The sequence below is a fragment of the Liolophura sinensis genome, chromosome 10, assembly GCF_032854445.1.
Source record: "Liolophura sinensis isolate JHLJ2023 chromosome 10, CUHK_Ljap_v2, whole genome shotgun sequence".
NCBI classification, from domain to species: Eukaryota; Metazoa; Mollusca; class Polyplacophora; order Chitonida; family Chitonidae; genus Liolophura; species Liolophura sinensis.
In genome coordinates, this window is record NC_088304.1 from 10717915 (window position 1) to 10741640 (window position 23726).

The following is a 23726-nucleotide window of genomic DNA, read 5'->3' on the forward strand; positions in this document are numbered from 1 at the left end:
ATTTTTTTAGTAGAACAGTGTTTTATTCATGTTTCCTGGCTGTCATAATCTTTGTTGTGGTGTTGTTTTCAGGCTTCATTCACAGGTACAGGGTGTCCCTAATGTGTCGAGGAAGCCTACCACAGCCCACCATCCCCTACCCTCACACATGCCAAAAAGCCCTGAATATGGGTCTGATGATGACCTGTTCTCTGATAAGCCCAAGTCAGGGGGAAGCACAGATCCAGATTCCCACCACTTACTGGTATATGTCCTCATCAAAGCTAATATGGACTTGGATAAAAATCTCTGATAGAAATGGGAATGAATAGCCCTAACCAAGTTACAGGATTTTTGTGTCCTTGTCAAGAATGGAATTTCTCATCCCCAAACCATGTACTAGTATCTCACAGATCTTTTTTGCCCAATTATTGTGAATTCCATAAGTTAATCTTATTTATGAAGAAAAGAGGTGCAAAGAAAAATTTGCTAGGAAACCATGAGGAATGTGCAGTGGATCCATTTTCAAGGGAAAGTGTAACTCACAGTGATTTCCTTTACATTGTAATTAAGTCGGAAATGTAAAGAATATATTTGAAATCTTGTTCCACAAATCAATTACAGGCTTCGTTGAGTGCTATGAAATTGATTCATTCGAATCATTTCACTTTCATGTGTTTCCACATGTTTATAATTTCCGAAGTGTTTCCTCTACATTTAAATTTGTTATTCCATATTCTTAAATTATCTTGACTGTGATTTAAAAGTACTGTATTTCATCTCAAGTTTGATATGTTGCCCTATAAAGTGAATGAATAAGTTACAATCAAGCAAACTTTGTCACATGAATAATGCTAAACTTTAGGTAAAACACTGTGTAAAGCTGACCTTTTCCTGCCCCTCCACAGGCCCCTGGTCGGCCTTTCACTCAGAATCACTGTACACAGCGAGACGCCCCACTTCGTACAGTCGCACAATGTGACACGCCACAGGCACTGACTATCCCAGGTACGAGGGTTTCATCTACTTTATTAATTTCTGTATATTTGTAAAAAAAGGAGATGCTCACATCACATAAAAATGGGTGCATTCATGCAATTTTTTTTGTACACTTGACTGTATTTTCCATAGCTTCTTGATTTTATGCTTAAGTATTTTGTTAGCCTTTTTAATAGTCATTTGTACAGTTTTGAATTTTTATCTCCTTTTTGAAGAAATTCCTCTTTTTTTATAGAGTGCTAAAAATGGTTAATGGCTTTCTCTGCATTGAGTGAACTGATTTGTTGTTTGGTTTCAATCCAAGAAAATATTCTTTTTCTTGAATGCTTACACTTTTGTGAAGTGAACTGACAAATTGGTATACTTAAGCATTCATTGTCTTGGTAGTAAGAATGGTTTTATTGCATTTACAGTGATGTGGATACGGTGCATTTGTGAAGAATGAAAATAAGATTTTACCTGTAAAAATTTTAGAGATAAATTTTCCTATGAGCTCCTGAGAAACCTAGTAAGTATTACATTATTTCATCCAGAATTAAACAAGATTTACAGGGATATTAAAATCTGCATGTACATAGCATTTGACAGGCTAGTGAAAATGAATTTAGATTAGATCCTAGATTCAAAAAAAGATTTCACTCATTTTTCAGATCCTGGATGTGGGAGAGGAGGAAAACAGGCCAAGCTTCGATCAGTAGAAGAAATCCATATCCTTGTAAAAACATGCTGTCATCATGTTTTGTATGTTTACACAATGAAAACTTGGAAAACCATAACTGAATATATGTAAATTGGATTCAAACTTTTTTCCAAACTAAAATTTCTTAAATTTGAAACATCAGTTGATTGGGCTGTCTGATCAAGGACAGGTAATTCTGAGTTCTGATGGGACTAAAGGGGGATAACTTTCCACAGCTTTCACAAGGTCATCCATCTCAGTCGTGTATGTGCCTTGACTTCTGGTTACCAGAGAGATACAGAGACGTTTTCAACTTCCCGTATTTCAATATTGTACAATCTCTTGTACTGGATGATGTAAGTGTTTTGCTGTGTATGTTAGCACAACCAGCACATTTCTCACTCTCTTCATATTTTCATATAAATTGTTTTTGCACCTTTTTGGCTGTGTCCGTAATAATCGTTGATCCACTGAACTCTGACAAAAATTTGCGAATAGATTTTAGTATTCCCAATCTTTCAACTGCGATATCAACCCAAATTTCCTCAGCAATGATTTGATTGTTACCAATGTTTTAAGCTTATCAAACTGTGTTGCCAAAATTTATTTCAACTCCTTATCTGTTAATCTTTGGCAGTTGAAGGGCCTCAGAACTGTGCATGTTTTCGAGCACACCAGATATATAAACTGTAGTGAGGCAAATGATACTGATGATGAACACTTACTGTGCTGTTGTGTATGTGGTGCATTGGAGGAGAATAGTGTCAGTAGTACACAGTAGTGGGGAAATATGCTTTTGATTTGTCCTCTGTTTGACAGGTGTTGTATACAGACAAACCCATGGTGGTTTGTGCTCCAACTGGCTCAGGCAAGACTGCTGTGTTTGAGCTGGCAATATTGCGGCTGCTCATGACAGCTGCTACTCAGAACATGGGACAGATCAAGATCGTATACAGTGAGTACTTCATTGATGATTAATAGGTTCTTATTTAAGCTGATATTTGTTTTATTTGTGCTCTCCACACAGTTCAGGGCTTAAATTTTAAAACATCAGCCAAAAAGCAGAGTCAGCTTGCTCAGTGATCCAGTCTGATGTTTTTTTTCTTTTTTCAGAGTCAAGGTTTTAAATTTTATTTCAGTTGCCAAAAAACCAAGCTATAAAGAATTTTGTCTAGCACTACAGAAGGACAATGCGAATTATTCCCTTAATGATTCCTGTGTGTTTGAATTTGTGCAGTCCTCATTGATTCCTCTACCCTATGCTTTATCAGTTGGAAAGTTTAAAATATATCTGTGCAGGTGTTGAATTACAGTAGGTATAAGCTTGTTTAATTTATCACAGATAATAAACCCTGTTATAGGTGTAGTAACAGTGATGATATGTTGGGTCTGGTATTGTGGAGATGTATTTCTTTGTTGCAAGACTTCAACCGTAAAGTTCCATGATGTTCATTTTACAGGTGGATAAAATGTTTAAGCTTATGAATATTTCTTATCTCTGCGGCTGGTTTTATAGTGGCCCCTATCAAAGCTCTGTGTAGTGAGAGGTACCTGGACTGGAGGGATAAGTTTGAGCCTTTTGGGCTGAAGTGTAAAGAACTGACCGGAGACACAGAGGTAGATGATTACTTCCAGCTACAGGAGGCCAACATTGTCACCACTACACCTGTAAGTTTATAGCTCACCTACAGGCAGGTGTGTGTTTCTAAGATGACATTTGTAAAGCTGCATGTGATGACTTTCCATAACTTAATCTTGATATTAGTGTTGAGCAACTTAAACATTCTATATATACAAGTACAACTTGAAGTGTTTTAGCTTCACTATGATGGATAAAGTGCAAGAGTATCTTATGCAGGAGGAGGAGTGCGCTCCCTTGTATTGCAGGGCTGCCATTATCATTTTGAGCAGAAGCATACTCTAGAAAAAGCCTACGCAGCCACATGACAGAATTCAGTGAAGTAAAGTAGGAGGTTTGGTCAAACTAATAAGCTGCCTGCTCCATTTTTAACAGAGGCTGCAGGCAGCTGGTAACCGGCTTTTTAATGACCACCTCCTGGAATCATGTCTTTAAAATGAGCGATGGGCAGCCTGAGAGCTAATAGTTTGGCACTCAACATAAAAAAGTGCAAAAAGGTAAAATACATGTCTGCCATGTGTTTACTATAGGTAGAGCTTCACGTCAGCTGTTTTTGAGCATAGTGTGATGCAGGATTTGACATACCTCTAAAAGCTTTTACACAAAGGCAATGGTGAGTGAAGTGCGCTCAGATTCATAATCTCTACACATTTGCTGACCTCGTCATGGACTCTGGGACAGTTTCATTTCGCTAATAAAGAAGGGCGGGGGGGGGGGGGGGGGCTGGGTTGTGCCATCAGAGCATCTTTTTCTTCAAAATTTGACAGCTAACAGCTTTCTGAGGACAAAGACAAAATGAATTTACATATAATTGGCCAGGCAGTTAAGTTTAAAGGTGAAATATTTACCATTGCTAACATCATGTGGCTGATAGGCACTTATCCTGTGTATGAGATATTAAGAGGTGGCATCAGATGACAAGCATCTGGGTACTATATCTGGATAAGCGCAACATGGGCAAAGGTAATGCATTTTTTCAACATCCTATTACTAGTAACCCCTCCAAAAGCAGCAAATTGCTGGTACTACAAGCAAGTGATGGGAGTGACCAGCTTGTGCTCGATGGTGGCAACATCTCCTGTGATGCAGGACTCAATCGGCGGTGCACAAACTTCTGTCTCCGCACCAATGCAGCCACTGCAGGTGCTGGAATATATGGGATGATGTTCGGAACTGCCTACCAGAAGGAGTCCAGCCTGGGGAGTTACATACAGCTGGAGACTGTCTGAAGTGATTTACACTCAACTGTTGTTTCCTCCCAGTCGTCGGATGCCCCTGGCTTGTGTCAGCGCATCTGGCTCCATACCTACCGTCACCCAGACTCAGCGTGTGACTTGAGTTAAAGAAGCTGCATGTAGGCCTGAGTCTGCCGAAATTGAATCGACTCCACATGGTCATCAAATTCTTGGCAACACTACTGTATCTATCAGGAAGCACCTTCCATTTAAGCTTCAACTGAATCTACAAGTTTCTCCATGAAATAAATCATTTACTTCTTCTTTTTTTAGTTTGACATCAATTCCATAAAATCATCATTTCTTTGTTGTCGCATAACTGTTATATTCGAATTTAGAGCTCGAACTGACATGGAGAGGTGTTGGCAGGAAATGTTATTTATTGGTCAATAACTGCGACAGGCCACACTCTGATAGGATGAATTATTTCCCACCCATTCCATTGTCATGGACTTGCGCAAAATAATGACAACACAAACTAAACTGTGACATGTTAACAAATAGGAGAGAGTGGCTGTTTTCAGGTTTTTTTTTTCTTTCTAATGACTACATTATTTCATAATGGTTTGTTAGAATCGAAATAAGACGTGGTTTGCCATGTTTGAATCTCTTGGGAGACCTGCGGCCCCTCGTTCACAAACAGTGGACAACTCCCATCTGCTGTGCATTGTCTGGGTTATTTGAACATGGCGAACTATGTTTTATTTCTTTATTATACATACATGTGTGAGGGATAGGTTGTCTTCCCTTAATTTGCTTGTGGACAAGTCAATCCTTCAGCCTAAGTTCCTTTAGGTTGAAGACATTATTGCTTAAATAAAAATATGTTTTGGTGGGAGAGGTAAATTAATGGCTGGACTTTACACTGTAATAATAACGATGTGAACTGTTGGCCTGGGTTTTGCAATCTTGTGTGATCCTCCCCATTCTACATTTTGATATCATTGGGAAAGCCACTAGTTCTCCAGAAAAGTCTGTATATGATTTGGCAGTGATTGTCAGTTGACAGGTACCATGAGTGTTTGTGTATGTTTCTTTCTTTGAGTTTACGCCACTGCTTTTCAGTACACCTTACCTTTTATTAATGGTTAGGGTTACCTGAAATGTCTCTTTGTGTTGTCTTGTGTTATATGTAGTTAGGAATAAATGTTTTGAGGCCCCCAGTACTGTTCCTGGGAGATATTGCCCTTGCAGGCTGAGCTGGCAGCTATTTGGTCTCCTCCTGAGAATAAGGGAAACAAAGACCTATATTACAAATGTATGTCAAATGATCAGACTAACCTGCTACAAACAGAGTAATAGGACAGCAATAATGCTGAAAGTGATATCCATCCCTTAGAAAGTAAACATTTACTAGGAATTCCCCTCAGTTGATAACACGAATGTTGTACATTGTCACCAGGAAAAATGGGACAGCATGACTAGGAAATGGAGAGACAACAAATCCCTGGTGCAGATGGTTCGGCTGTTTCTGATAGATGAGGTATGCTAATTTTCAACGCCAGTTTTTCTGGTTGTGTATATGTGCATGTGTGTATAGGTAATTGGCGGGTTAGTCCTGGCGCTCTGGGTGTTTCCCAGCTCCAGAATGAGTCCATAAAGAGCCAGTAACCTATTTATTACCACATCCATGTAAAAATTGTAAATAAACGTAATAGGTCAGCCTGTAAGAAAAGTTTTTGAATTGTTTGTTTTTGTGAAATATATAAGTACTGCCATTGATGTTGAGTTGTGTAAATAATACAATTAGAAATGTACGTGTAATCTACAAAGATTGAATCTCAAATAAGAATTTTTTTTTTACAAGTTGTATGTCTGTACTTCAGTGGTTTATACCTAGTTTATTTGTTTGACAGGGCGTTAATCAAATACTTAAGAATGTTTCTTATAAGAAAAGAAACCTTTGTGCATGTGTGCAGTATGTTTATTCAAGCATATTCTCAAGGCACATATAAGGTGAAGACCTTACATTTGCCACCCCATCCAATGCAGTTTGTCTCCAAAACCAAATTTAGAAGGCGTATAAATCACACTGGGTACACATTAATTTGTGCTTCTCATCTAAAACAGCCCGGTGATGATATTTAACCAGTGTCTACTCACGTTTCTGTAAATTTGCTTTGCCAGGTGCATGTACTGAATGATGACACAAGGGGAGCAACCATGGAGGCTGTGATCAGCCGTATGAAAACTGTCCAGTCAGCACTAAGCTGGACAAACCAGCCAGCCATGGCCATGAGGTTCATTGCTATCTCTGCCACCATTCCAAACATTGAAGATGTAAGTAAAGCATCTCACCTAAAGTTTGGCTTGTAAAAATGCGCTTTGAGAAGAATGTAAAAGCCTTCTTCTGGTGCCAACAAATAAATTTTCAACTTCACCGGAACAATTATCTCAAATTTGTTACTTGAAGAAAGCCAAACTTTATGTGGAATAGTAACCATGTTGAGTGAAAGTGTTAAATCTCTGTTTTAAGCAAGTTCCACAAGCATTATTTTAACAGGTAGTTATTGCATATGTGAGTATTTTCTTTATATTTTTTATAAGTTGCTTCACTGTTCACACAAATTTCCTGAGGTATGACACTGCCCCCACACATTCTGAAAGGTAAAGTTGTGGAATTGGATGTTCAATGAACATATGTTTTATGTTAATTTCATAATTTGCTGGGAGCATTGAGATTTCCTAGATGGAAAAATTTTTAGTTGTGAGTTGTATGAATGGTTGTGTTTCAGATTGCAGAGTGGCTGGGTTCAGGTGAGGACAGTGCTGTTTTTCACAGGTAAGCACCATTAAGGTATTCCTGTGGTACATGTTTCTTTTAAAGTAAAGAATTTTGTATAGAAAGCAGTATTTGTCAAAAAACTGCCCTTTGACCGGTAATTTCATTTCACTCTTTCATCTATATAACCATTTAATGTACAAGTGGCTTTCTTGCAGGAAAAGTAACCCCGCAAAATGTTCATAGTTAATAATCTTTTTTTTTTCAATATTTCTTTAAATAAAGAAAGAGAACCACAATTTCTTAAAGTTGAGGGCAGTCTATTGCATCTGGAAGTCTTGGCAGTCTATTTTGGAAGTCTATTTTACATCAGGGTAGTTTTTGTAAAGTAAATGTAAAATTACATGTATTTGAGGGCCTATCCTTTAAAATTCGTGTTGGGGATTTTTATTTTTATTTTTGACAAATGAAAAACATTTTAAAGAACTGAACATTACAAGAAAAGTGAAGAGAAAGAAAAATGCATCGAAAGCCCAATTGGTGGATGGGTGGAGTTACTTCCAATGAACATACTTTTAAATGATTTTTTTATTTGATTGTTTTTTTTTACGCTGTACTCAAGAATATTTCATTATGCGACGGTGGCCTGCGTTATGGTGGGAGGAAACCGGGCAGAACCTGGGGGAAACCCATGACCATCCGCAGGTTGCTGCAGACCTTCCCACGTACAGCCGGAGAGGAAGCCAGGATGAGCTAGACTTGAACTCACAGTGACCGCATTAGTGAGAGGCTCCTGGGTCATTACACAGTGCTAGTGTGCTAACCAAATGAGCCACGGAGGCCCCCCCACTTTTGAATGATGCCCTGACTTCATTAAGGTGGCTGCAAATGATGATTTCAGTTTGGGTGAGAAGTACCGACCAGTCAGGTTAAGAAGGGTTGTGTTGGGATACAACTGTTCCCAAGATTCATCTGATTTCAAGTTTGACATCTCTCTCAACTACAAGATGGCTGGCATAATCCACACATACTCGGAGAACAAGCCCACTCTGGTGGTAAACTAATTGTCTTATGTATAGTTATCTTATTATTTCACACTATATGTGTTGTAGAGATACTAAGTGCATTTACCGAAGGTCTACTTAACACTTAGTAACTTTCTTGAAACTAATGCTGGGTGCTCAGATAAAGAGCTTAGGATATGCACTTAGCACAATTTCATGACTTGGAGGTTATGTCTGGTGTCTGCAGCATGGTGTTCCTTTGAGGCATCACTTTAAATATGTCGGGACTAAAACCCACCATTACAAGCACACATTGTAGTGATATCCCCGAAATAAATTTATAATCATCATGAAACCTGATACCATGTAAATGTCAAGTGGAAAACAAAAGTTATAACGTTCACAATGGATTGATTGATTGATTGATTGATTGTTTGATTCAACACCATGCTTAAGAAGTATTCAGTTAAATGAAAGCAATCAGGTTTTATGAGTGGAGGAAGCCAAAGAAACCAATGTATGCCTTCACCATGATTGAAAAAGTTTTTGATTCACAGCCGAAACAGCAATTGTTGGATTTGAACACGCGACTTCATTGGCCATTGGCTTGATGGTCGCGTTGAGTCAGTGTTTTGTTTAAACCATCTGAACATTTATATTGGAACTTTGCCTCATAAGTGATATCACCCTAACTTTTTAACCTTAATCAAGCACCAAGATAGACCATGCATTATGTTTTACTATACACACTTAAGTGTGTATGTGGTAGCCTCAGGCTAGCAGCACTAGAATGTCAGCCATGGGATGGTTCTGTTACATTGATTTATTTATTTATTTGATTGGTACGCGGCACTCAAGAGTATTTCACTTATATGAGGGCGGCCAGCATTATGGTGGGAGGAAACCGAGCAAAGCCCGGGGGAAACCCACAACCATCCGCAGGTTGCTGGCTGACCTTCCAACTTACGGTCGGAGAGCTGTTGAAGCATGACTAGAAGACATTGTTACGATACATCTACCTCATGTCAACAAATTTTTAAATATATTGGGAATTAAAAATGTAGGCATTTTTTTTTCTTCAAAAGTTATCCATGTATTCCAGAAAAACAGAACAACAGTGCAATATCAGGTATCAGTCAGTCACAAGCTGTTGTACATGTATGATATGATATACTGTGCTGCTGATTTTAACGTAGTCATTGTTCACAATGCTTGCATACATGCAGTAGATTAATGCTTATAACTACTGTCTGTTGATCGTAATTTTAACAGAAGCAAATGCACCTTTCATTTGTGCAGTTTTGTTCCACAAGAAAGAGTGTCCAGCAGGCAGCATCAATTCTTGTGAAAGACTCCAAGTTCATCATGGATTCCCAGCACAAGGAGAGGCTTGTTCGCTGTGCCAACTGCTTGAGGGATTCCAAATTAAGAGGTAAAATCCTAGACATTCTGGCTGTAAAATATACCAGGTTTTATGGTCTTTTACTCCATCTGTAGGATATAATTAATCATGGTTGTCTGTTTTGTTCTTTTTTTTTCCTTAACATGAGAAAAAAATTTAAAAGAACAGAACATTGGCCACACTACAGAGGAATATGTTTAATGTGACCAAAATGAAGTTGAAAACAACTTTAAACTCTAATCAGACAAACACAAGCATGAGCAACAGTGAGTTTAGTTCATATTTTAATGCTGGAAATTTAGTAAGCAAGATGCCCCTGTAAAAATGTGTATAGCAGTAAAACTTGCGATTTCTGCTGTATCTAGTTGAAATGCTGGAGTGTTTATTATATCGTGATCATTTGCATAATTTCATGACATTTGTCTTCATGTTGTAGAGCTGGTGCTGTGTGGTGTGGGCTATCATCATGCAGGCCTGGAATTGCACGACAGAAAAGCTGTAGAGGAACTGTTCACAGCCGCTGATTTACCTGTTCTCTGTGAGAACTGAATTTCATTTTTTATGCCCCTTTCTCATAAAAAAATGAAGCTATTAAAATGACCATAAATATCATTTTCCTGATTATGAGAGTTCTGTTGATTTTAGAAAGGTGTTTTTAGGTTTGCTGGGAACATGGGATAATATTCTGCTGGAAAATTGTAAGTTTCAGCTTGAAAATAATATTCTGTGACATTTATTTGCCTTTAAAATGCACTTTTGCGGGCGGAATTTGAGGTTATGTAGGGTATGTGTTTCACCTAACATTTTATTCATGACTGAGTTTATTCATCAGCTTCATTCCAAGAGTCCCATTGATCTTAGAATGGTGGAATGATGTCTTATTTGAAAAATGTAAGTTTCATCACCCAAAGTGTAATATTTTATTTGCTTCTAAAGTGAGAGAGCCAGTACAGATAAACAGATAAATAAACAAACCCTTAAAGAGGAAAATGATATGATATTTTGAATACTTGTCATATTGGTTACTGCATGGCCATAACATCTGTTCCTTTGGTATAGCAGCATGAATAGAAGGAATTTCATTTCAGTTCTCCTTAATTCCCCAATTACAGCAGTAATGTTATAACCATGGTAGCTTGTTCCCTGGTGGGCAAAATGGCATATCGAATGAATGAAAATTTTCTCATAAGCTGGAATAATTATTTTGAATGGCAGATGCTGTTGGTCAGATTGTCTTGATTGTGGTTCCAGTTTGTCACTTGAGCACTTCTTAGAAATAGTATTTTTTAGAAATAGGGCACAAAAACTCACCATAATGACATTATTATATAAAAGTTTTTAAAAGGCTTGTATCTGCAGTACAGTGAAACATTGCTATGAATGAAAAAATGACCGCCTCCCCCAAGATTGGAGTGTTGCATTCTTGCTTTGGTTGTGTTGCAGTTGCCACTAGTACTTTGGCAATGGGGGTGAACCTACCTGCTCACCTGGTGGTGATCAAGTCCACGACACAGTATCATATGGGGGTGGCCCAGGAGTACTCAGATACTCAGGTTCTCCAGATGATCGGAAGGGCAGGCAGGCCACAGGTACCTGACACAGTCATTGACATTCTCACATTTACAGGCCTTTTATTTTGAATTACTGTATTCGACCTAAACTTTCGTACATGATTAACTTTCGCATTTTGCCTGATTCTGGGAGATGAATCTTAGAAAGGTGTTTTGAGGTTTGCTTGGAAATTAGGATGTTATCTTAGTACTGGAAAGTTGATGAAGTTTGGACATTAAACAGAATATTTTATGACCTTTATGACCTTTATGTCCTGTAAACTTGTTCTTGTTTTGGGATGTAATTTTTGGGCTTGTACAGTAATTTTCATGCTAGGTAATCCTGACTGTTGTGAACCATCTTAACACAATTTGAACTTAGAAGAACTTGTCGCAAACTGACCTATTATACATGATACCCATTTCGACACTAATCCCAGACAATTACCCAAGCAGACCTGCTGTGAGGTTCTGGCATTGCCAATAATTAGCCAGTCGGCACAGTGGTAATGGTGTAAAGGAGCTGTCTCAGTTTTAGAAAAATGGCTGTAAAAGACAGAGTTGTCAAACATGACACATACATTTTACTGCTGTTAGATAAGGTGTGTGCCTTGTGTTCATTGTTATGTGATATATTTTCTTTTTAATTTTCTAATTTAAAAAAATCTATTTAATTTATTCAGTTTGACACCTCAGCCACAGCAGTGATAATGACTAAGATGTGTAACAAGGTGAGCAGGTTTACAATGCATGTACATCATACAACAAGGCCATATTTTTAGTTTATATTTTTATTTTTTTCTGGAAATAGTTTTTATTATCTGGCCATTTTGTGATAATGTTACATGTACATTGAATTGGTTATTTTTGTACCTCATTTACATACTTTTTGTGTGATTTTTTGTTGTCAAAGTTCCTCTCCGGTCATACGTGGGAATGTCTGTCAGCAACATGTGGATGGTCGTTGGTTTCCCACAGGTTTCCTCTCGGCATAATGCTCATTGCCCTCACATATAAAGTGTTCTTGAGTACTGCTTAAAACATCAATCAAATAAGTAAATAAAGCCATCAGATATTTTTAGAATATCATTTTGCTGCTTAGGGTATTACTGTACTATAATGGATATAGTTGCGTATGTTTAATTTGAACTGCACTGATTACGTGTTACTGTGTTTTAGTTCAAGTATGAGGCCCTGATTAAAGGTACACAGCTGCTGGAAAGCAGGTCGGTATATTATAAAATTAATTTCAGATTAATGTGTTTAGAGTAATTCATGGGGCATGCAAAATGAAGTGTTGAACCCCACGTGTCCTATATACATGTATGCTTTTAAAGCAAAAACACAGCCTATATCCATGACCTTTGAAGGCAGGGTTCAAAATTATGCACACTCCTTTTAGCCAGCATTGGGCCTCTGGATACCTGCTAAGCATTGACTATGCTAAATGTTGTATAATAGCATGTGGCAAACTTAAAATTCCTTAATACCTTCCAACCAAACCTGAAAACACTTTTTTTAGGATCAGTAGAATCAGGAAAAATGTGCAACAGTCATAGGGAAACTTTTAGGTCATTCACCATAATTGCATTGGTCTGTGGATATGGTGATTTGGCAACAGTAACTTTATACAGTCAGTCCAATATTATTCCAAAAACAAACCAATGACTGGCTGTATGGACACACTGATATGAATTCCTAAGAACTTTTAGCCTTGCTTGAATCTGTAGCAACGTTCACCTTACTGAATGTGCCTGTATATTCGTGGCAGCTTGCACAAGCACCTGATAGAATACCTGAATGCTGAGATCTGCCTAAGGACGATCACGGATGTTACGGTGGCCCTGGAGTGGATCAAGTCAACACTTCTGTACATACGAGTCATGAAAAACCCCAAACACTACGGTAAGCCACACACTTTAACACTGCGATGGTCCATGACTCGAAACAAAAGACCAGGGTTCAACCTTGAGCTTTGCCTCACCATAGACTTTAAAATGGTGGAGTGCCACGTTTGATCTCTTTTATCATTAATGGTTGAAATAGTCTTACTGTGCGATGTGACCTGTCTGAAAGGCAACTCTGTATGATTACATTCACTAACATGCATTGGCATCTGAAAAAAAAGGTAAAAAAAACGTAAGTTAGACATGTTTATAGAGTAGAAGAATGATTGAGAAAATTATAGAGCTAACCATTTGTGAACTCAAGAAGATCCTGAAGGAAAGAACTATCATTTGTATCTCGGGAACACAGTGAGAGGTGATTGGTACATTAATGTCAATAAAGCATTACCTGACATTTTAGTCGAGTCACATGATACAGTAGGACTTTTGGGGTTTTTTTTTACCTCTAGCATCAATAAAGTTCAAATCTAAAACTCTCTTATGGGCAGTATTTATATATGTGCCATCATGCTGTCTTGGTATAACATTGGTAGGCCTGGTGTTGGTAGTGGTGTCATGTCTGCAGATGTTTTAAACCTGGGATTTATATACGGCAGTCTCTATTGGCAGTGGGTTAGGATGAAGTAGTATGAAATGATCAGGAAATGAATGTTAACCCTTAAAGAAATAATAAGGTGTCTGAAGGGTGAGGCAAGTATTGGATTTACTTGATCATAGGAAACTATACTATGTCCCATGTTCCAACTGCCTGTTTCGTGCACTAAGAATCAGACAATGAAAGACCTTGTTTGCCAAGGCAATAAAGGGTTATTCAGCTCTAATGTGGAAATACCAGTATTTAGAACACCTTTTAACTATTTGATTTCTTATCAATGCCACACTGCTTAAAACTGCTTTAATATACTCACAGTTGTAAGTTATACAAAAATCCATATGTACACGTACCACGCAGTGTTAATATTTTTGTTTAGGCTCTTAATGTTTGTAAGTTTTAATGATCCTATAGTTTGTTCTCTGTAAAGAGAAATGTTGAAAGTGATATGGAAAGGCATAAAAATCAAATCTTATGTTTTAGTATTTCTGTTTTTCCTTCCAGATATGCCCGTGGGATTGACCAAGAATCAAGTAGAAAAGAGGCTGCAAGGTTAGATTTGAATGATGATTATCTTTTTCTCTGTATATGTTAACATTTGATTTGTACCTGGATTTAGCAGCCTTTTGCATTTACTTAACATAAGCAGACTAATGTTAAAGCATACATTGAAGCAAGATGTTATGATTAATGCAAAGAAATCATTAGTGAATGAAGGGAGATATAGAACTGATTTGTGGTTCTTGTTTAGAGTTATGGTATGTCTTTGATTTTGCCATGCACTCAGATTTTCAAATTATGTGACTTTTTGCAGACATGTGTGTGCGAAACCTGAATTTGTTGTTAGGGATTGAGCTGATTAACATGGATGAAGACCACTTTGAAATACAGACTACAGGTATGACTTCTCTGATTGCCATCATGTGTGGGTCATTTGTTGGAACCTGCAAGTGCCTTAGGCTTTTGTCTCACTGTCCATCTTTAGGCAGTGTAATGTTTGAATTCAACTCTCTTTAGCTTATCTGCAGAATGGTGTTTATACAGTCTTGTTATCTGTCACCATGTAAGGGAGTCTGGTTTTCTGTAAAGCAATCTATTATTTTGGTCATATTTGCCTGTCCATCTGTCAACAGCTTTACAAAAAAATTTATACAGGGATGTAGATAAAATGTTGTGCACAGGTTGGCCTTAATTGGGCTATAAGGACCAATCCCTGGCCTTTTGGCAGTGATCTGGATTTACTGTAATTAATCAGCCTTTTCGCATGTTCGCAAGGTGTTTATTCAAGCAAATTCTAAGAGCATTATTCTGTGCAGGCTGATAAATTTATACTTTTTGTGAAGCCCTGAAATTGGCCAATCCAGCAAAAGTAGTTTTGTCTCAAAACCAAATTAAAAACATTCATAAATTACACTGATAGTTGCTCGTCTTACGTGAAAAGGTTGAGGTAGCAATGTTAAAACAATTCTTCACCATTGACAGAAAAGACAGAAATGCAGAGTGCTGTCAAAAGGTTTGTGCTCTTAGTGATTTTCTAGTTTTATTGTTTCTGTGATAGCAAATACTTGACAGAAGTGGCTGCACAGTATGTTTGATGGCTATGTTTTAAAGACATTTTAATTATCGTATATTACAAATGTACATTTATACTGCTATTAATACTGACTCAGTCAACATTATAGCTTTGATTGACATCAAGTTAAAATTTGGCCAACCTCCTGAAAACACTTTGATGAGAAAAATGTTGAAACATTTATTCAGAATATACCTGAAGGAAGATTACAAATTCCGGGTGTTTAAATGTTACAGAGCGAGGTCGCATGATGGCTCGGTTCTGCATCACCTACTCTTCCATGAAGAAGTTCAGTGAGCTCTCTGGCACAGTTTCCATGTCAGACATGGTGAGTTCATCTTCAGTATGTAATTTTCCTGTTTTTTTCGACTGAGACCTCTAGTGTGAAAGAGCAGCCTAAATATTCTTGACTATAAAAATGTTAGAAGTTACCAAAGATTGTGTAAAAAAAGAAATACTCTTTAGAATTTCCATTTCCAGTTTTAATTTCCAATAAGTTTGAGTTTATCATATGAAAGGAACAACCAGTGTTTATGTAAACTTTAATTAAGAGACCTAGAAAAAAGATACATTTTTGTATTCTAAGCACAACATTTATTTCATAACATATACTACATGTAGTGGGCTGATGTGGCTGAGGGATTAAGGTGTTAGAGAGGGCATCCGTGGCTCAGTTGGTTAGCGTGCTAGCGCAGCATAATGACCAAGAAGCCTCTTACCAATGCGGTCTCTGTGAGTTCAAATCCAGTTCATGCTGGCTTCCTCTCCGGGTGTATGTGGGAAGGTCTACAGCAACCTGCGGATAGTCGTGGGTTTTCCCTGGGCTTCCTCTCACCATAAGGTTGGCTGCCGTTGTATAAGTGACATATTCTTGAGTACAGTGTAAAACACCAGTCAATAAATAAATAAATTAAGGTGTTAGCCTTTGTGGCATTTGGTCAGAGGGGATGGGTTAATTCACTCTTATTTTCGAATAGAGATTTATTACCATTGTCCCCAAAAATGACGTTCACGTATATCTCATGTGGGAGAGTTGACCAGTAGGTCGCCATAGGTCAGTGGTTTACTCCTGGCTCTCCAGGGATCTCCATAAAATGAAATGATTTGCCATATCATATACATATACATGTCAGTGGAAAGTTTGACGTTAAACAATGAAGTCATTACATATCACGCATGTGTACATGTATATTGTAAATTACATCGCATAGATTATGTTATATATCGTGGAACAGAGTGCTTATTTTGATTTTCAAAACTTACAGCTGACTGTGTTGTCCAGTTGTAAAGAGTTTTCTGACATTCAGCTGAGAGTGACTGAGCGCAGACCCTTGAACATGTTGAATAAGGACAAGAATAGAGCCACTATCAGGTAACCTACCTAACTCAGAATCACTGTATTAGTAATCATTGGGTAACACATCTAAGAGGACATCAAGCGTGGCACGGATGAGGTCGCCGGTTCAAATTTAGCTCTGGTATGAATTCAGAATTCAGGTTCGTCTTTGACTTTACTTCTGGAAGTTTGTCAGGTCAAGTGGTTTTCTTGTATCTCTGCCTCACTTTTCTCTAAATATGCTTGTGAACAGCATAAAACACCAATCAAAAATATAAATAAACTTTATTGCCCCTGTATCTTTCTCATGTTAAAAAAATGAAATAAAAAATATTGAGGATCATATTTACAACTAACTTTTCAAACTCTTTCAACGATAAACTTTTCAAACTCTTTCATCTAAACATGTGAACTATGTAATTTTTGTTTTCTCCATCTTAAATATAAACCAGTTGCAACAGAAAAGACATATGAAAGTTTTGTTGTATTTACATGAAGTCATCAGGTGAAGATATACATTGTAATGCACATATCAGTAAAGAAGGCATGTAATTTTTTTCCCAGGTATCCAATGACTGGTAAAATCAAGTCCAAAGACATGAAAGTGAACTGGTATGTATGAATTCTTTCATGTACTATCTCCTAAAAGCTTATGGGCAAGGACAGAAAACACAAGTGCATTCTAGCAATTTAAGAGAAAAACTATTGAAAGTTGGTTACCTTGCCGTACTGCCACTGACTTACATTTACTTGAAACAGTGAGAATGAAGGAATACTTGGATGTACAAAATCCTCAAGGGCGGGATAAAATCAGCACCTGAAGTGCCATAAGGGTAGAGGTAGTGCTTCCTACTTACTACTTAGCCACGTCCAGTGTGGTCTTGTACTATTGTAAAGTACTTATTATTCTCTGGAATTTATTTTCACGGATTTTCTCCAAAAATATGTTTGCAGGAATTAATTTTCGCATATTTAAGACAATTCTGAAAAACAAATCTTAAAATTTTCCAAGATATAATATAGCTGAAATTATTGAAGTACATCAAACAAGTATCAACATGGGTGGCTTTTAATCCTCCTTTATTTCCTGTGGTGATCTGGATAAGAGATTAAAACCATGTGGGATGGATTATAACTGGATAAGAAGATTTCTTTTGTACTTACTGTGAGAAGTACTCAAACAGGTGTCACTTCTTTTTGAATCATTGGTGAGTACTATTAAACACCTGGCAAAGTGACCTGTCACCTTTAAAGCAGTTCAACCCAAAACATATGAATTCACCATTATCGGCGCCAGTCACTCATTCTTTATCAAGTAACATGGTAAGTTTTGCATTGTTTTCAGTTTTAATCGTCCTCTGTAGCAGGTCAGAAACCGCAAACATTGGCCTAGCTGTCAAACGGCCATTGTGTTGTTGTACACACTTCACATTTTGTTAGAAGCTCACTCATTGGACCACAGGAGAGACACAGCCAATGGGATAGCATGTATCAGAGTGACATTCTTTAGAAGCCAGCACACGCTGGTATCTACTTTTTCTTTCACTTTACGTAGAGAAAGATTGATCAAACTAAAACGACCAAACTCCCACTTTGTTTCATACCCACCAAGCCTTAGCACCAGAGATTGTATATATTTAAACCATCATTTCCCTTCCCTGCTGATAAAAAATTTAGCTGGCCCATTGGGCTTTCGTAGCGCATCTTCCATCACCCTGGCAAAGATTTGACTTCATTATTACTAGTACCTGTAGTATATGATTCAATATTGGATATTTTTTTTGCTGGAATAATTTTTTTCGCGACAAATTGTTGACCACGAAATCTGCGAAAATTAGTTCCACATGAAAATTAAATACTTCACAGTATCTAATAAGAGTAGTTCCAGGGATTGCATGGGACTTTTAATGTCTCTCTCCCCTGTAATGGTTGTCAGTTTTGAGTGATGATATTGAAATATATTGTAGCTATGCACCAAGTTTTTGAACATGTAAGTCACAACCTTCACTTCTGTTGTTTTGATTTAATAGGCGATTTTGGGGATGAGAATATAAGACTGGCATGGGCAGGGGTTGAAGGAGGGAAGGCATGTTAAGCATATATATATCCTTGCAATCATGGATTTCTCCTGTTCTGTGTTTCAGTCTGATTCAAGCCCAGCTTGGAAGCCTCACAATCCAGGATTTTGCTTTGGCTCAAGACACCACCAAGATCTTCAGAGTTGCTCAGAGGGTTGCAAAATGTGAGACATATGCTGTTGCTGTGATGTATTTTTCTGGTTTAATTCTGTACACATACACTCAGAAAGTACTGTTTTTTTTTTTGTTGTTGTTTAGAATATGTTATTAATATGCTTGCTATAAATAGAAATGTTAATGTCAGATTCGTAGTTAGGGCAATTAGGGTTCATTCTATTTATCAGGATGTGCCAATGCTATCAGAATGTATGTGTCATCATTGTTCACATAAAAATGTGGTTTGTACTGCTCTTTTTCAAAACTTTCCAAATGGTGTTTGTAAGTACAATAAAAGTCTATTAAAGCTAGATTTTGGCATTAAGGCTTAATGGATCCTGAATTTCCATACATGCACAATGGAAACTTTGTTATTACCCAACATTTCCTTAGTGTTCACAGAGAATAAGATTTATGCAGTCATGGTATATGGCAAGTGTTTCATGCAGCATCATCATTATGTTTTTATTACCCATTGTCTGCCTAGCTTTCTCTGTCTACGAACATGACTACTGCAAAAGTTAATATTCTCAAGCACTACATTAATGAATAAACAGTTTGAAGAAATAAATAAATGAATTGTTTCGTTTGCATGTTTTAGGTCTTGTGGAGTTTATGTGGAGCAAGCCTCACTTTCAGACTCTGCTGACATCAGTGATGCTCTGTAAATGCTTGAAATCAAGACTCTGGGAGAATTCCAAGTTCATCACCAAACAACTTGAGGGCATCGGTACTATTACTTCACTGTACTCATCCATTTATTCAAGTCACTTTTGTACAAACATGTTGCAACTAGTGGAAACATGTTATGATTATAATGTTGCAATGTCATTTTGGGTTATTGTCATAATTTCATTCACCCTTTCCATTCATGACAGGAGTGTGATGGCTATATGTTAAATATAACCATGAAAACGACAACATAGGATCAGTATTTGAATGTTGGATTTAGATTTGATAATTGACACACATTATTTGTTAACAGACATTTGACATCTTTCATGCTAATTTCAAGTTTAATAGTATTAAAACAGCAATAAACTTGATAGCACCTTATTGAAATGTATGGTATGAGACAGAGTGGCATCAGGGACCTGACAAGATTTCGCATTAGCCAGTTAAGTGGAAAATACAACCCTTTTTATTCTAGTGTTCAGTATCTGGTGCTGGAATTTTCATGAAAGGTGTTTAATATCCAGTAAATCGATTAAAATTTTTTCTTACATTTAAATCATTTTCAATAATTGATATAAATTTTTGGCTATAAATGTGACTGCATGAGCAGCTTTAATCATACTAGTTTTCACTTTTCTCCTCTCGCAGGCCCTATGCTGTCTAATGCCTTTGTCAATGCTGGCATTACAAGTTTTCAGAAGATTGAGGAAACAAATCCCAGAGAATTAGAGCTGGTAATCTAATCTGATATCACCAAATGAAAAGTTTAATCCAGTGTATTTATGACTCTAATTCCTCAAGATGAAAGATCAGCTTTCAGTGGAATTTGTGCATTTTATGTTTTTAAACAAAACTACATGCACATCGGTTAGGTTGGCCAGTTTCAGGGCTTCTTCAAAAGTATAATTTAATTCGTGAACATAGAACAATGTGAAAAGCTTCAAGAATTACATGTACATGTGCAGTATCATGTAACATATTGCTGTATCAGCAACTCAGGGAATTAAGGATCTGTCTTTTTGTTCCTGGCTTAAAGTCAAACTTTGAAATAGGAGTTTAGAGTTATTTTGGGTCCTACATTTAGATATTAAAATTTTTACGACCATAATATAAATGTTAATCTATTAAGGACAAATGTGTCAGAATTTGAACTTCAGTAGGAAAACATTATTAATGATAAGGTTTTAAATTTTGATTTATTGTCAGAAATGGCTTTGTTTAAACCGGATCGTGTTGTGTTTCCCTGTTCTTTCTTAGCCTGTTTCAAACATGCTTGATGCAATAATGGTGAAGCAGTTTGCTCAACCTAATGAAATAAACTCAGTGAAACATGTGATAGGTTAAAAATTGGTATTATTAAATACTAATTTGTGTTAATTGACTCCTAACTTAGAAAATGTGAGATAAAGTAGTACATATATGGAATCACAGTGGTAGATCAGAAGGTTTCATGTCTTTGTGTGCACTGGTGTTAACCCCAAAATGTAAACTTTATAGTCATTGTTAAGTGTTAATTAAACTTCTGAATGGATTGATTTTGAAGGAATGAGTGATCTTCTGTATTCATGATTTGTTTCAGATTGTAAATCGACATCCCCCATTTGGTAATCTGTTACGAGATGCTGTCAGCAAACTCCCCAAGTATGAACTCTCAATCGAACAGGTACATGAACAATCGAACAGTTGTTATCTTTTTGATTTTTGAGTGAGTGAGTGAGTGAGTGCTTGGGGTTCAACGTCGTGCTTAACAATTTTTCAGTCATGACAACGAAGGAATCCTTAGAGGGCATGTACTGTGCCTCCTTGTTGCAGGATGGACTTCCACTGCTCTTTTATCTAGTGCTGCTTCACTGAGTCACCCTACCAAGAAGGCAAGTAAGGCACCCCGCCCGAGCCATTATGCTGATAGGGGTCAACCAGTCGTAGCACTGTCCCCTTCACGGTGAACGCCAAGTGAGGAAGTTATAACTTTCTCTTTTAAGGTGCCAGTTTTTGATTTTTGAAGCTTACTTCTTGGACAGATGTACATATATATACCCTAATTCGTCAACCATTTCGCATATGAAAGAGCAATTTTCATTCCAATTGTGTAAAAAAAAAAAAGTGTAAGTTTTTCAGCATATTAGAATAATATCCTCAGGATTTGCCTTAATATTCTGTGTTTCTTTGTCAAGATTGTTAAGTACAGCCCGGTGTCTGCAGAGTTAGCGGTGACTGTGTGCTTGGCCAACCCAGAGTCAGTGAAGTCCAACAAAGCTGTGGGCAGTCAGCACTTCTGTGTCCTACTTATAGGAGATGCTGACAACAATGTGATTCTAAAGGCCAAGCTCAGGTGTGCTTTTCGGAAATATCATTATATCTACCACAGTAGTCAGGCATGATTGTTGGTATTAAAGGCAAAGTAACACTGACATAAATTATATGTCCGAAGAAAAACCATTAAAAACTGTTGAGGAAAGTAATTTGATTAATTTATTCAGAATTTTTTTCAGCCCAGTGAAGTGCGTTCAAAACTTTGGATTTTATAGTGATGTCACATCAGGTTTTTGCTACTGAACTTGCATAGATTGCTGGATTTCATCATTCAAAATGCATATACATAAGCATATACATATACAAGAGCTATGCATGCACCAAGTGGACCTTAAAATGAACTATTTCAAACAAAAAAATATGGATGTGACATTGTTGATACCCTTTTGTCACATCACACCACTGCAGGATCCAATGTTTTGCTAGTATTTTTCAATTGGTGGAAAAATTCAAACAAAAAGTCAGTATTTTGCTGGACTGTGTTTAATGGTTTTTTTGAACATCTGTTATATGCTTAATTTTAATGACAGTGTTTTCTGTGCTTTTAATTATATTGATAACTACCAGTAAAGGGGAAGGAAACATTAAAATGAAGTATGTATCAGATGAAAGACCACTAAAAACTGCCCATGAAAGTAGTGGTATTTATTTTTGGCAGTGGTATTCGATGAGACCCCTGAGTGGCCATTGGGTTGTGGGGAATCCTTGTTATACAAATAAAGAATTACATTACATTACGTTACTTTACATTACATTTTTTCAACAATTTATTCAACCTAGTAAGGTGCAGTTGAACAATTTATTCTGTGCTGACCTTTTCTTACAACATTTAAACCGATGATGTCACTTAAAGTTTGTGCTACTAACACACATAAGACGGCTACATTTTTATCATTCAGAATGCATATTACATAGAGATTTATGAATGCATTCACCAATTTGACCTTGAAACGAATTATGTTAGGCAAATAGTATGGATGTCACGCTATTGATACCTTTGGCTCACAACAAACAACAATCGAATTTGATATTTTGACACCATTTTTACTGTTATAAAAATCAAAAAAAAAAAAAAAAAAAATCCAACTATTTTTCCTGGATCTTTTTTAATGATTGTTCATCTCATATATACTTCATTTTAGTGTTGTTTTTTGCCATTAATGTTACCTGATAATAAAACAAATAAATGTCCATAAGTATTACTTCTGGTGCTACAGCTGACATTTTTCCAGTAGGGACATCATCCTAAATTCCCAGTAAACTTCAAAAACACCTTTCCAAGATCATGAGATCTCTTAGAATCAGGCATAATGAGAAATTGTATAATTTAATAAAAATTTAGGTCAGGTATGGCACTAATCAGGTTAAATGTAGACAGATGAGATGGTCTCAACTGAATATCTTGATAATTACGTACAGTATTACTGTAATTTGTTTCATGGGTACAGGTTAGACAGATGTATTATATTGTTGTTATCAGTGACCAACTGCTAGTGAGAGAAGGCAGCTGGAGGAGGAAAATTAGTGTGGAGAGAGCCAACAAGGGCAACCACCTGGATGTCTACCTCATTAGTGAGGACCTGGGGTAAGCTAACAACCTGCTGTGGCCTGAGGACCAGACTGTTTGCCTTGTATTAAGTCTGTCTCCTCAAGGTGCAGTGACAGGAATTTGTCACATGAAACTGTTTTCATTCAAAACAAAATGGAAATAAAAACTTGTGAGACAAAAGGTGTGTCTTTATAGTTCAGTGACATCAACTTATCAGCCAAATCAAATTTTCTGGCTGTGACAGTTTTGAAATGGCTGTAAAACAATTCGCATTGAGCTAGAACACTCATAAAACATTAGCCAAAGTATGTCAGTCCGTTTCTTCAATGTACTATCTT

The 23726-nt window shown here is 37.0% G+C and overlaps 1 protein-coding gene across 1 annotated transcript; it reads left to right on the forward strand.

Moving 5' to 3' along the window:
- LOC135476873 (probable ATP-dependent DNA helicase HFM1) lies at positions 1-23428 on the forward strand. The gene is made up of 27 exons (XM_064757017.1): positions 1-244; positions 888-987; positions 1629-1684; positions 1945-2013; positions 2477-2612; positions 3174-3325; positions 5934-6014; positions 6659-6811; positions 7267-7313; positions 8155-8308; positions 9557-9689; positions 10096-10197; positions 11103-11248; positions 11893-11940; positions 12389-12435; positions 12981-13114; positions 14213-14260; positions 14523-14606; positions 15518-15609; positions 16547-16653; positions 17182-17229; positions 18762-18859; positions 19453-19581; positions 20175-20260; positions 21106-21189; positions 21701-21858; positions 23320-23428. Exons 1-27 carry the CDS (start codon positions 29-31, stop codon positions 23426-23428), a joined length of 2817 nt encoding a protein of 938 aa, XP_064613087.1. The 5' UTR covers positions 1-28.
- Positions 23429-23726: the final 298 nt, after the last annotated feature.

What these genes read in the sequence shown, in the direction of transcription:
- LOC135476873 (XM_064757017.1), top strand. Translation starts at nt 29, where the DNA reads ATGTTTCCTGGCTGTCATAATCTTTGTTGTGGTGTTGTTTTCAGGCTT. An exon ending in CAGATTCCCACCACTTACTG is followed by an intron (nt 245 to 887) that starts GTATATGTCCTC and finishes GCCCCTCCACAG; the next exon opens with GCCCCTGGTCGGCCTTTCAC. An exon ending in AGTAGAAAAGAGGCTGCAAG is followed by an intron (nt 14,261 to 14,522) that starts GTTAGATTTGAA and finishes GACTTTTTGCAG; the next exon opens with ACATGTGTGTGCGAAACCTG.